The 13,582-nt window shown below is 32.5% G+C and overlaps 1 protein-coding gene across 1 annotated transcript; it reads right to left on the bottom strand.

Moving 5' to 3' along the window:
- Positions 1 to 2,992: 2,992 nt before the first annotated feature.
- LOC143918128 (protein mesh-like) lies at positions 2,993 to 6,025 on the bottom strand. The gene is made up of 5 exons (XM_077439843.1): positions 5,784 to 6,025; positions 4,084 to 4,322; positions 3,639 to 4,004; positions 3,423 to 3,560; positions 2,993 to 3,352 (listed from the first exon to the last, which is right to left on the bottom strand). Exons 1-5 carry the CDS (start codon positions 5,956 to 5,958, stop codon positions 3,191 to 3,193), a joined length of 1,080 nt encoding a protein of 359 aa, XP_077295969.1. The 5' UTR covers positions 5,959 to 6,025; the 3' UTR covers positions 2,993 to 3,190.
- Between the last annotated feature and the right edge of the window lie 7,557 nt (positions 6,026 to 13,582).

The following is a 13,582-nucleotide window of genomic DNA, read 5'->3' as shown; positions in this document are numbered from 1 at the left end:
TCCTTCTAATAGTATACGTGATTGGAAAGTCAACAGATTCAATCAGAATCCGCTAAAAAAACAAATCAGAGCTTTATGTCGGCATTTCATGATCAAGCGTTCATCTCAGAAAAGACTTTGATGAATGTTGTGATGATACATTTTAACTTCATCTAACGAAACATGTGTTAACTTTTTTGAACACGTTATATACCTACTAGAAAGTCATATGTATTCACAATGATAATCAATAAATAAATGTTTAATTTATTAGCGGGGAATTCTCGTTCGTACATAATTGTACGCTTGATATATTTCGGAATCGTACAATATAATGGCCACATTGTTTATATCGGTAGTGTCATCAAACCGGCTGTATCTTTAGATAATAATAATCATAAATACGTCTTATGGTTTATAGTCGCGGCGTTAGTGTTGACATTAACTAGCCAACGCATACTGTGAGATGCTTATAAAAGATCTCCTCGTAACTACAGCATACACTCTGGCCAACACTGGTTGCATCTCCCAAACAATATTATTATTATTTATCGAAATCATTGAAAATTTTAACGGCTGGCCACTGAGAATAATTTCACCGTTGAAATTAAACATTTTCATTATCAATGTGTCGTCGGTGGGGAAGATGTGACGCTCCTTTGATGATTTGTCGACGGTCCCTCTTAACGTTCTCGTATATGTACTTGTCGCGGTCGGTTTGGTGGCTGTGATTGTGTTTTATGGATGTCGTTAGCGAGCATTATTCAATTAGAGGGATGGTCCTCTCGTCTCAAGATCCTCCGAATGCCGACGCGAGTCTTCTTTTACATATAATAATAATAATGCGACGCATTAAAAATGTTCACGGGTTTATGCGCTACCTGCGCATTTAAATCACCGCGTAATGTATTGCCGACGAATAAACACGTGTTTCCATAATATATTTATGTGCGCGTGTTCATTTCCCTCACGGTAGTAGTAAAATTAATTAACGATTCAATAAAAATTACGTGTTTATTTATTTTTTGAGTCGTTGGCGTGTTACATTTGTAATAAAAATTCGTTTGTGAAGTTTTTTTCTTTTAATTTCTGATCTGTATCAGGTGTCGTCCTATGAATGTGTTTTATTACTCGTTTTTAAATTCCTCCGTCTGTCTTTCTACGTATTTTTATATAAACATTATTCAAATGTACATTCTTTCTGGTAACAAGATAGCGCTAATTACAAAAAAAGCGGGTGCTTCTTTACGATAATATGTAAGTACTTGACGTTCTTTTGCTGAAAATCAGTTCGTTATTTAGCAATGAGACGTTCAACAATATTATGTAGGTAAGGTATAAAAATTTCAGTCAAATTTTAATTGACAAGAATTTCGTTTAGGCATTACATCAAACTCCATTAATGCCTCATACATAATCAAAGCCATTCACCATCCATTACTGTATGAAGGCCCTTCCAATACGCTTCCATTCGTCTTTGTTTTGAGCAATTAACATCCATCCCATTCCACACATCTTTCTGATTTCAACCCCCATTATCCCCCTGTAGCGTTCCTTGCATCATTTTACATTCTACCATTCGAGCATTTCTTTCGTCCATCTATCTTCCGTTATTCTAGCTACGTGATCCGCCCAATGCCATTTAAATTACTTAACTCTCATCATTGCATCATCCACCCTTGTCAAACTTCTAATCCACGCATCCATAATTACATTACTTATCTTTTTTCACATACTTTTATAGTTAGTCAACGATCTACACCATTTTCGAGCACCTTACGCCTACATTTGTTTTCAGTGTCCTTTAAGTGTTTAAAAAATTACCAGGTAGCTTATTTATATTGAATTTGACATGTAACATTGTTTTTAATTTCAAAATGTGTGTTCACGATGAAAGTAATTTTCATCATTAAAAACATTAATAAAAATTATATCTGATGGTATCATAACTTGGAACGTAGGCAGGCTAATTTTCTTCATGAATTCTATAAATTTCCTTCGCCGCCATGAATTTCATTTTTCTTTTTTCAGAACATTTTTCTTCATTGAAGCGTTTTTCATATAAACTTTGTCGTTTGCCTTGAATTGATACATAATGGCTAGTATCTAAATATATTTTTAAAGCTGTAATGAATCATAAAGTATTTTTTTACTGAATACAAACAGCATGCATTAATGACGGAAACGGATGTCATAAAACAATAGCATAGGCGACGATACATTAGTTTGACCTGTAAAATCTAAGGTTCAATAAAAACAAAGCTTCATATTGATGCTTTATGGAAAGTAAACAAGCTAAGCATAAATTATTCTGATCGTATATCTTACCTTAACGGATTCATAATTAATGTTAATATTTGCCGATACTTGTACACTCGTATTGTACCTATTAACCATGCAAATACACATAATATACAGCATGCATTAGTGACCATTTTATTTATTTATGTTTTCTCGGGCTTTTTAATTATTAGTTTTTTGGCAAAAAATTAGCTATAATTTAAATATTATAAAAGATGAACTGTACATGTAAGTTGAGCGAGGGAGCTTAACACGAGTCTCTGGGTTGAACCGTGGTAGAATAGGAACTCTGCAAACCGAGGAAAAGATCTGATGGATAAGGGTTGCACGTGCGAGGATCGTCTTATTTTGATTTACATTATCTTAGTGCGATTTTGTTCTACATTATTTGTGATAGACACTTGTTCCGTTTGGTCATTATTTCTTACAGGATATCAAATTGATTTTATTGCAGCAAAACCAAACTCTACATATTAATTTTTGTAGCCAGATAAACCTCAATGCGCTTTCCTGGCCAATTCAAAATAACAAAACGTTTATACAGTATCATAGAGACGGAGTGGGTAGCATTTTATAATATCAGCAAATTCAAGATGCTTTATATATTAACTCGAATTTGTGAGAGATAAACATACATACATACATAGAAAAAACAAAAAAATGTATTTTCCTATTTATTTATTTATTTTTTAGAAATTAAAAACGTGCATATATATTTATATATTTATTCATATTTTAATATTACAGGTTTGTCGAAATGAAACCTGTAGTAAAAATACATAAAAGTTATTTAAAGTGCTATCATACAGTCACACAGTTTCTACTTTTCGGTGCGAACATCAATGGAATTCAAATCAAAATTTTAAACCATATTTTTAAATAAGATAACACGAAAATAAGTACCAATATCTTAGTTACAGCTTCCAACCAATATATTTTCGTCTATTCTGAATATATGTCTTCCTGGGAAGCCATTGCCACAACCTCTTACTGTCAAATCTTTCAAAGTGGACGATTGGGAATATGGTTTGTATTCGTAGCTCTGAATTCCATAACCAGCGTTGAAACCAACCTGCACAAAAACGCTTAAAATAAATTTCAATTGTTTTTAACCACTACATTGACCAAATTATATCACTTACAAAGGCAGGAAATCCTCCTTCACCATTGACAGGATCACCACCTGCTTCAGTATGAGTACTCCATTGTAAATCCATGTAGTTGAAGATCGCATAAGTCACGACTTCATCCGTGGCAAGCACAACTTGGAATGAATTTGTCTGAAAAGCGATATAGTTTTATCCTAAACATTTCAAAACAAACATAAGTGATAGTAGATTTAATAATAAAGGAAAAACCTTGTAAATAGCATTATTGATACCACCAGCGAATGACACGTTCTTCCATGTGACAATGACCGAGTGTACAGGTGCGAAAGTGTCTGCTCCGATATTTCCTGTCTTCAAGTCATACGTTAATCTTTCCCTCATCTCGACACCCATTTGATCAGTTCTCGATTGCAAATCTCTTTCTAATCTGAAGTATACTCCGGGCTTCATCTGATTGACCTCTTCTGGGCGAATGGCCCCGATTCGGCATTTACTGAAAAAGATTCCGATGAACGACGGATCGTTCACTTCAGGCCAATCTTTTATTGGAAACGTCAGAGGATACGTATACTCACTGGGTGGGTCAGTGAATTCAAGGTAACCATTCAAAGACACCTGGAAGTCATACACATGTATAATACATAAATAAAAGTCTCTTAAATGCACTTACTTTTTAAATTCTAAATGGACTTACTCTTGTGTAATTATAGCTGAAACCGAAAAATGGCAATCGAAAGTTAAGGTTTTTGTGGATCTGTGGGGACGATTGATGTATATTGTTTTGGTAATCTCCCTGGTTGTCATCGCCTCCTTGATCGTAGAAAGGATACACGAAACTTTCCCTTAAAGTTTTCAATCGATTTTCAGTGATGACATAGGGCTGCCCATTGTTATTATAGTTTGTGGATGGTGACACTCGTCCATCGATATGAGCTGAAATTACATTTTTTTTGTATTATTTCATTTCCTTCTACATGATTTTTCCCCTAATTTCATTATATAAAAAATTAAGCATTTCATATTATTAATTTATTTGCTTGACATACTTTGAGAGTATTTATTTTTTATTTTATTTACTTTATTTTTACATACATATGTATACCAGGAAGGCCTAACAGGTAAACCCCAATGCGCCTTCCTGGCCAATTACATGCATACATCGATATAAAATCTTTAGAATAATTTCAACAAACCATCACAGAGACATTTATGGGTAAATTTGCGAGACATTCATGGACAAATGATACAAATCAGTAAATTTCGAGATGCTGAAATCTTGAAAATTGCGAGATCAATGAAAATCAGATAAATTAGCAAACTTTGATAGAAAACGATCGACCTGGGGTCACAAACCAAGATCTTGCCAGCAGCAAACAGTGAGACTCGAATCCGTGACCACTATGTTTGAAAGCATATGTGCTAACCATTAGTCCACGCTACTGGTTATGAATTATAAATGTCTTAATTTGGTTTCCAGAGAATATTAAATATTCATCATAACGATTAGGGCATTGCCCTATTTTAAAGCATTTTTTTTATCTCTAAGAAAGATTTCTCAATATCGCTTACTAGACGATGTCGCCACACCTTTTCGGTATTATGTATTTTGTGACCGTTTTCGAGTGAAACTATTGTATTAACGAGACTCGTTATCTGATGATTAATTCGCTTATCGAGACTGAAAGATAAAAACATCAATTGCGAATGCCGGGAATGATAATTGAAACCATATATATGTGTAGATAAAAAGAGTTTGAAGATTGTATCGTCATTGAAAACAATAACTCTAAAAAATACAAATTAGTAAGTCGGTCCGTGATGAAGGTGTATGTATAATTGATACACTTCATGTAACTTAATTTAACCGTTTGAGTTAATTGTTTGAGTAATTTTATTACAATTAGATAATATCCAATCCTAAAATACATGTGCACTTATTGATCAAATTTCCATATGTATAATATTATAAACGTAGAGATAATAATTTCTACCAAAAGCCACTAACTATCGCCATTTTGGCGACATATATGTAGTAATTTTTCCAAAAAAAATTTACCATCGATCAGTATATCCGACTAATAAGATATTCAAACATTTGACTAATACTATTGTAATAAAAAAAATGCATTCAAATACGATCATATGCTTATCTAAGATATGTCGCATCCGTGTTCGTTTTTATCATATTCACCTATACCCATACAAACTTACATAATTTGGATAGGTCAAGACATCTTATTAAGATGTCTCATCACGATATGATCCCAATTTGTAGACAAATAAATAGATTAAATATGAAAAATATTGAAAAAATAATATAGAATATACGTACATATAGTTTGATAAAATAGCAAATTGCAAATAGTTATAGTTAATAGCAAAATATAAATTTACCATAAGTTTCCTGTGCATTAAGTTTCATCACTGGTTCTGACCCGATTTCTTTACTTTCCACTTCTTCCTTTGTATCCTTCAGACCGCCTGGAAAATTTTCTTCAGCGCACCCAAAGTTTAACAGTAAAAATAGTCCGACTACTAACAAAAGAGATCCACGAGGTCTTCGCTCCATCTTGAAATAGTTTTTTTTTTCAAACACTATGAATTCGTATTTTTGGTATCACGATCTCCACTCGTCTGATTATAGACTCCCATACCTGGCATCTTTATCCGTGTTATGATAACTTATCACCAAAGATGTGGTGCTAGAAGGATACTTTTCAAATAGACATAGATATTCAATAGATTTCAATACATTATTCAATAGACAGCTTAGACTGCCTAAAACTGCTTATCACCAGTGTAACATACTTTTGGAAATTAATTAAAAAGCCGACATACGTTGCACCAATGACTTCTATACGAGCCATACTAAGCCAGCAGTATGGCTCGGTGGTTGCCATTACGCTAAGCACCGAGAGGCTACTGAGTTCGATCCTGTGCTAATTTTTAATGCTGCTGGTTAGACTTCGATATTTTTGATTCCAAGTCGAACGTTTCCTATCACAGTTTGCCAATTTATCTGATTTCATTGTTGAAACGGTTCCTCCATCAAATTGGCGAAAACCATCCTACCCACTATGTCACCAATATCTGAATTTGATTTAGGTTAAGCACCGAGAGGTTACCGAGTTCGATCCCCTGACAATCTTTAATGTTGCTGGTCAGCTGCATGTGACTCCAAGTCGATCGTTTCCTATCAGACTTTGCCAATTTATCTGATTTCATTGTTGAAACGGTTCCTCCGTCAAATTGCCAAAAACTATCACTATAAAAACTATGTCACCAATATCTGAATTTTATTTATGTGCAATATGTAAAAAATTATGCACATGTCTAAATCCATAGATGTCTATATGGATTGATTCATTAATTAATTAATAGTTAATTTCGTGCTATAATAAAAAATGCTGTAATGTTTGTAATTGGCTACGAAGGTGCATTGGGGTTTACCTGTTAGGCCTTCCTATGTCTATGTAAAAATAAAATAATAATAAATTTTAATTATAATAACACATATCAACTGTTTGACAAACATTGAATAATGGATATCTATCACAGTGAATCATATTTAAGATACATATAGGCTTATCGCTGCGTATGGTATGCTTCAATATTGAACATTTTAGCAAAATCAAAGCCGATCATCAATCTAACTCATTATAAATTATAACCTGGGCCCTGGTTATTAGCATCGGCTGGTGCCCCCCTCTTGTTAGGCCTGATAGGTCAAATAGTAGACAGTGAAAGTCGTTTAGATTTTTTGCGAATACAATTCTCAAGCTTTTGTTCTGGAATTATGCGCAAAATGACGATAAATTTAAAATATCCTTTAAGACGTCGTAAAAGGAAATGACTCGCCATTATATACGCAATGATGTCAGCAATATAAAATATTTATTGCTGCATTTGTTATCGTTGAAGAACTGGCGGGGCCATCATTAGATAATAAGCAACAAGAGCTAGTCCAATGGTTCTATGTATGTACATATGTACTATACATGTACATATGTGTGTGTTATTAAAAACGTTAAAAGCAACGTTGTTAAATTCAATTACATGTTATAAATTAACGTGTATGGTAATTTGAGTGATGATAATTGATTTCTTATGTGCGATAGAGTTAATAATTCTCCGGTATGAATAAAATTCGGACGTCGGGCACGTTTCGAGCATGCGACAAACCAAAACAAATTGATTTTTTTTTCAAAGATATAATCCAATAAAAATTCGATTTAACACAGTCGACCAATTTATCACGTTACCGACTCGATTTAATTTGATTTGGGTCTTATCGACCCACAGTGAGATTACCGCGATAATCTCCCCGGGGCGGATTTATACCGCATAAAAATATTTCAGCTATGAATCACGTCTTCGAAATTCATTCGACTCGTAAAAATGCATATGTGTATTATATTTTTGGACAGTTCAAATTCCGATTCGTTCGAGTCTAAACGTGAACATTTAAACACTTTTCTAACGTACTTGAGAGGTGTGGTTGGTGTGATCAAACGATACAATGAATGTACTATGTACTTACATATGAACTTTAAAAAATGCGTGACATTTGTTTAATTACAGATTATTGTTATCATGTAATCTGTTGTTATCTGCTACCAGCAGCGTAGACTGGTGGTTAGCATATTATGTATGCTTTCGAGCAGAGTGGTCACGGTTCGATTCCCACTAGTGGCTGTTACCCAGACCTTGTTTTGTGCCTCCAGGTTGATCTGAGTATGCCAATTTTTCTGATTTTCATTGAAATGGTTCTTGTAAATTGGCATTTCTTTTCCCTCGAAAATCTATCTATTTTAGTTATTTAACATCTTGAGATTCGCTAATTTTTGTAATAAAATACAGCAAAAATTTCTCCATGCATGTCACTGTGGATGATGTTTGTATGAATTCGCATTTTATAAAATGCTTGAATTGATTGTATCATTGTATTATATCTGTATTAGTACACTTTGGAGTCGCTATTTGTAAAGGTAAGTGTACATGTTCTATTAAAATCAAAAAAATAAATAAAAATAAAATATAAAACAAAAAAATTGCTTTGAATTGTTGATTGTTGTTTGAATTTCAAAGAAAGGTCAGAAGTTAAGAAGTAGATTATCGAGTATGATTCTGAAAAATATCTGTTTTAGTAGGTTTATGTAAGATTGATTCAGAATCATTTTTAATTAGATATAGTTTGAGCTACATCAACATTTTTAAAACCTTTTGTAATTGTCTAAAACATACTATTTTTTTTTTCAGAAGTTTAAAACGAAAACTTAAAATGAAATGTCTTTGGATCTTTTTTTATAAACTAAAATATTTTTATTAATTATATATGAATTATCTTCATGAAAATTCAAGTAGGCGTCTATTCGAATTTGAAGTAAAATTTAGTATTTGATCATTCAATGTTTCTTAATTGTTATGAATTAATAGAGCATAAACAAGTACAAATATGATAGAAAGAAAATCAATCTAATAATTTATAGTTTATCCGAGATGATGTAAAATATAACTTTTAAAATTATTCAATTAGGTATGTATGTAACCTGTAGAGGCATCTCGATATCCAGGTGTCATCACGTCAATCTGACAGTCGATTCTGATGAAAATTTGATGATTTCATTAGTAATTAAATTATTCTAGTTTAATTTCAGGGATATTTTTTATTTTAATGAAAGCCAGCCCCCCGTACGTCAGTAAAATATCAAAGAAAAAGTGGAAGTAGTACAAAAACAGCTCACAAATTTTGCGGAAACAACACACATCTACACACATACCATGACAGGATTGACAATAGATTTATCTATTAGTCGTAATATTTCAATATGGAGTATATTGATTTATTTTTCGTTATATTTATTCCTCGTCACGGTTTTTCCTTATCATTTAATATACCTGATTTAATATAATATAATAGTATACTAAATATTATAGAATATTACCAAATTTACATGTAAAATAAGTGGTGTTTTTATTCTACTTTTAATGATAAAGATAAAGAAGCGACAATTCTATGAACCAATAACATTAAAATTCATCAGACTGATACAAAATACTAGTTAGTAGAATGCTTACTAAAGTGGTCGACGACCTTTTGAGTGATTGAGTAAATTAAATTCATTATGCAAATTGAATGTCTGATCTAATAATTGATTTTGGCATTCGATCGCCTTGCATATATGTACATACACTCACTTTATTTTTTGATCACACCTCGCACTCATCTCGTGTATACATACATACATACATACATGCGTATATTTTATTTTTATTAATATCGATAGCATTATGTCTTCGGTGTACGGTGTGCATTCCTCCTAAGATACGATCAACAGATAAATGAATCACGATCGCTTTGAACTAATCTACATATCATCGATCGTCGAGTTCCACATATTATGCCGCGTGTTATCGCATGTTACCCAACGCATACTCTACTATAAATCAAATCCCATGAAAACACTTCACACCGCGAACAAGATCCATCGCTGTCTAAACATCTCCCGCTTATACTACTTGCATATATTGAATATTTCCAATGAAGCATCTCGCATATGTAATGATCGACATAAATTTCCCATGCTCGAGTCCGTGCACTGCTAATGGCGATAATGGTATACATAAACACGTGCTTTTTTTCACGTATAACAAAAACTGGCGTATCGTTTTTATCTCGCCGCCTTGATTGATATATCACTATAGAATTTCGGGGCTATTTAAACAGTGTTACAAAAAAATGGCATCAATGAGATATTTAACAGTGGTTTTTCTGTTTTGTTTTTTTTTTACTATTGAATTCTGTACTTAGAGACACCTCTAACCGAGGAATGTAGACCAGACGCACGACGAAGAATGCAATTGTGTCGTAAAGGATTGATTATGTAAATTCAATGACGGCTAACGCTATGCCTGGCGTAATAATACGTCCTAATATAACGACTTATTAGATTGCACGTGGTTTCACTTTGATAACATTGTAAAGTAAATTAACTTTTTATGAATGGTGCATAAATTCGGGGTCGGGCGACATTGTAATTTGTTTTTTAACTGGCGATAATTCATGGGTATGAGGCAATCGCTAAGTTGTTATTAATAATATAAACCTATTTGCTTTTTAGACGCTAGTTGTCTGTCTATGTAGTTTTGAAGATTAATTAAATATGAAACCACAGTCGGTGACGAAATATTGCGATTTAGTTTTTTTTTTGTTTGGAAATTGTTGCATTGTGTGTGTTCTTGAAACTGTTAAGTAAACAAGTTTTAGAATAACGGCTAGTTTTACTTAACGTTCTGATAAGGAAGCTTTCGATTATGAATATAGTGAATATAAATTGAAGTAAAATCAAAGAAAGAATTGTCTTTATTAATTTTCCGTTGATTTTTAGAGATGTTCAATGAAATAAAGCAATACGACTTTTTTATGTTCGTAGTATATGTAGATGAAGTATTATGATCATGCGAAGATTCTAACTTGAGATTTTGACTGATTCGAACTCAAAATCGATTACTGATCGTTTTCATGATCTAGAAACAAATCTGTATGTCTGTGTTAGTAAGTGTGTCTGTGTATTTTGGGGATTTGGGAAGAGGGATTTTTTCCTTTTAGAAAAGTCAAAAAAGTTGTGACCACACGATGTTTGCCCCACCACTGAACGTATCAAGCTGTGGCATCATTGTAAGGTTTATATCAATTGAACCACTTTAAACATTATTAGATTAATGGTTTGAATCTTTACTTAAAGGTTTATTGTGTGTTGATACATAACGGATTTCAATGATATGCTTGAGATGAATTTCAATAATTAAATTTAAGTTTATTGGAAGTGGTACCCCCTACTTACATATACGTCTCCTCTTTTAATAAGTTTTTGGATTCAATTATCTCCTAAACCGCTGAAAGAATTGGGCTGATTTTTTTAATATGTAAAAGGTATGATGAATTTCATACACTAATATTTTTTAAATATTTTTATCCCTACTGTTAGTACATAGTTATATTACTCTAGGGCAGCGGCTCCCAAAATTTTTGATTCGAATTTTTGGAATGGGAATATAATTCACCATATGAATTAACTTGTGTGGGTTGGACGGAATATATTCCTACTAGTTAAAATCAACACTACATCTGAAAATACACTACAACTATTTCGTTAATTGGCACCAGATTAGATGGAATTATTCCAACTAGTCAACTAATAAATATATTACAATTGGAAGATACATTTCAACTGTAACATATATTCTATATATTTATTTATGAATATGGACGATAGGAATTGCATTATATTTTCTTTCGTCTGGAATAAAAATAATTATTATTAAACACTCATTTTGAAATGTTCTCATGTAAATCAATTACATTCTTTTTGCTCAAAAAGATAGTACGACTTTTCAAATTTAATAAACTCGTTTGATATTGCAATACTTCTAAACCCAAAGGAGAAATTACAGAATGAGTGTCACCGTTTTAAAATTATATATTAATTTGATACAAAAATAACATATTTTTCCGGAAATTTTTCACCTTCCTAGTGACACATAGCGACCTTGATTTAAAACAGACCATTCTAACAATTATACGACGATATTTTGAATATTATCATTAAAAAAAGAAACTACATAAATATAATTTACCAACGCTACATTGTGAGTAGGTATTGTCTACATACAAACATACATATGGATTATACACAGCGTTCATTATACGTAAATTTTGGAGCGTGATATATTAACGATCAACTTTTGAGGGGCAATCGTAACAATAACGAATGATGAATGCCCGTACACATTAGAGAGGGTGGCATTATTAAAACCCACACTTTCTTTCACGGGACCGGCACCAGATAAAGGGGCTTTCGTAATTCACACGCTGGGGTCTGGAACGAGCCCGTGTGTTAGATGTATGTGTACGTATGTATGTACTTAGATATGTATATTTATATGTAATATTAGGAAGAGTTCGGTCGAACGTACATCATCATTGTGAATACGAAAAGTGGTCACTTGCGCGGCGGGTGACCGACCGACCGACCGGGAAATTAGTCAAAAACGAATCGTAAAACGCGTGGAAAACACCCACTTCGACGTAAATTTTATTAGATTTGACCCTTTGGTAATTTACGATTCGAAAGCTTTCCTTTTATTATTAATATTAATGTAATACGAAGAGGTCTAGTAAATTAGTCGACTGTCTGTTATTGTTTTTTTTTTTCATTCACTTTGATGTATCGAGACTATGTTTGATAGTTTGTGATTATGATTTAATATATGTAGGTTCTTAAATTTCATTCTAAATATTCTAAGTCATTTCGATTGTTTATTTTAGGATTAATTTTTTTTTTTAGAAATGTGAAATAAAATAATATAATTTAACCCAAGCTAGAAAATCCTCTTCAAAAAATTAAACAATAAACCCGGTTTGAGATAAATAATGTTTATTTTATTTTTATACCAGTTCTATATATAATATGTATGTATGTATATGTATGTATGTACAGCCGTGGAAAACTGTATTAGGCCACTTGTAAAGGATGCTTTTGCGGTATCTAAAAAAGCCACTACTTTAGCAGATTAATAATTCTATTGTTTTATCATATTTTCTCTTTCTTGGGTTTCTTATTATTTTAAAAAATGTACAGAATTGTCCGTTTTACGCAAAATTAGTGTTTCGAGAGTAGTGGTTTCGTCACGTTGTTGATTTCTTAAAATATATTGATAAATGCCAAAAATACGGGAATCAAATGAAGAGCACATATATGGCTCCGATCATTTTAATACATTTGCAAGGTCGAAATAGATCAGAAACTACAAATAAATTAAATTATCGTGATATGCAATCCAAACAGCATTTACTAAAAAAAAACCACCATCAAGGGCCTATTAAATCTTCTTCTCGAATGTGGAAACCTTCCAATTGATCCTAAAAATCATTATTCATTGGGGAGAAAGCTTCCCATATTAAAAAAGTCACTGGTAATATTGCAGTAGCCTAATGATAAGAACACGCTCAAAAGTGCAACACGGGACGAGTATGTGGACTCTAGTTATTAGAGGCGTATCTTCATGTCATTATTAATTCGTACCATCTTATTATTTCGACAAGTTTATCCTACATTTCTTAAAATGGGCCGTTAATTTGAAAGAGGCGGAAATTGGATTTTTAGTTTCAAAAACACTATTTCTGTTTGACT

The sequence above is a fragment of the Arctopsyche grandis genome, chromosome 10, assembly GCF_051622035.1.
Source record: "Arctopsyche grandis isolate Sample6627 chromosome 10, ASM5162203v2, whole genome shotgun sequence".
Classification (NCBI taxonomy): Eukaryota; Metazoa; Arthropoda; class Insecta; order Trichoptera; family Hydropsychidae; genus Arctopsyche; species Arctopsyche grandis.
The sequence above is the reverse complement of the archived record's forward strand: the minus strand, read 5'-3'. Positions and strand labels throughout refer to the sequence as shown.

Excerpts from the sequence above, each read along its gene's own strand:
- LOC143918128 (XM_077439843.1), bottom strand. The coding sequence starts at position 5,958 with ATGGAGCGAAGACCTCGTGGATCTCTTTTGTTAGTAGTCGGACTATTT. Across the intron at positions 4,323-5,783 it reads TAATGCACAGGAAACTTATG|CTCATATCGATGGACGAGTG; the intron begins GTAAATTTATAT and ends ATGTAATTTCAG. Across the intron at positions 3,561-3,638 it reads TCAATAATGCTATTTACAAG|ACAAATTCATTCCAAGTTGT; the intron begins GTTTTTCCTTTA and ends ATCGCTTTTCAG.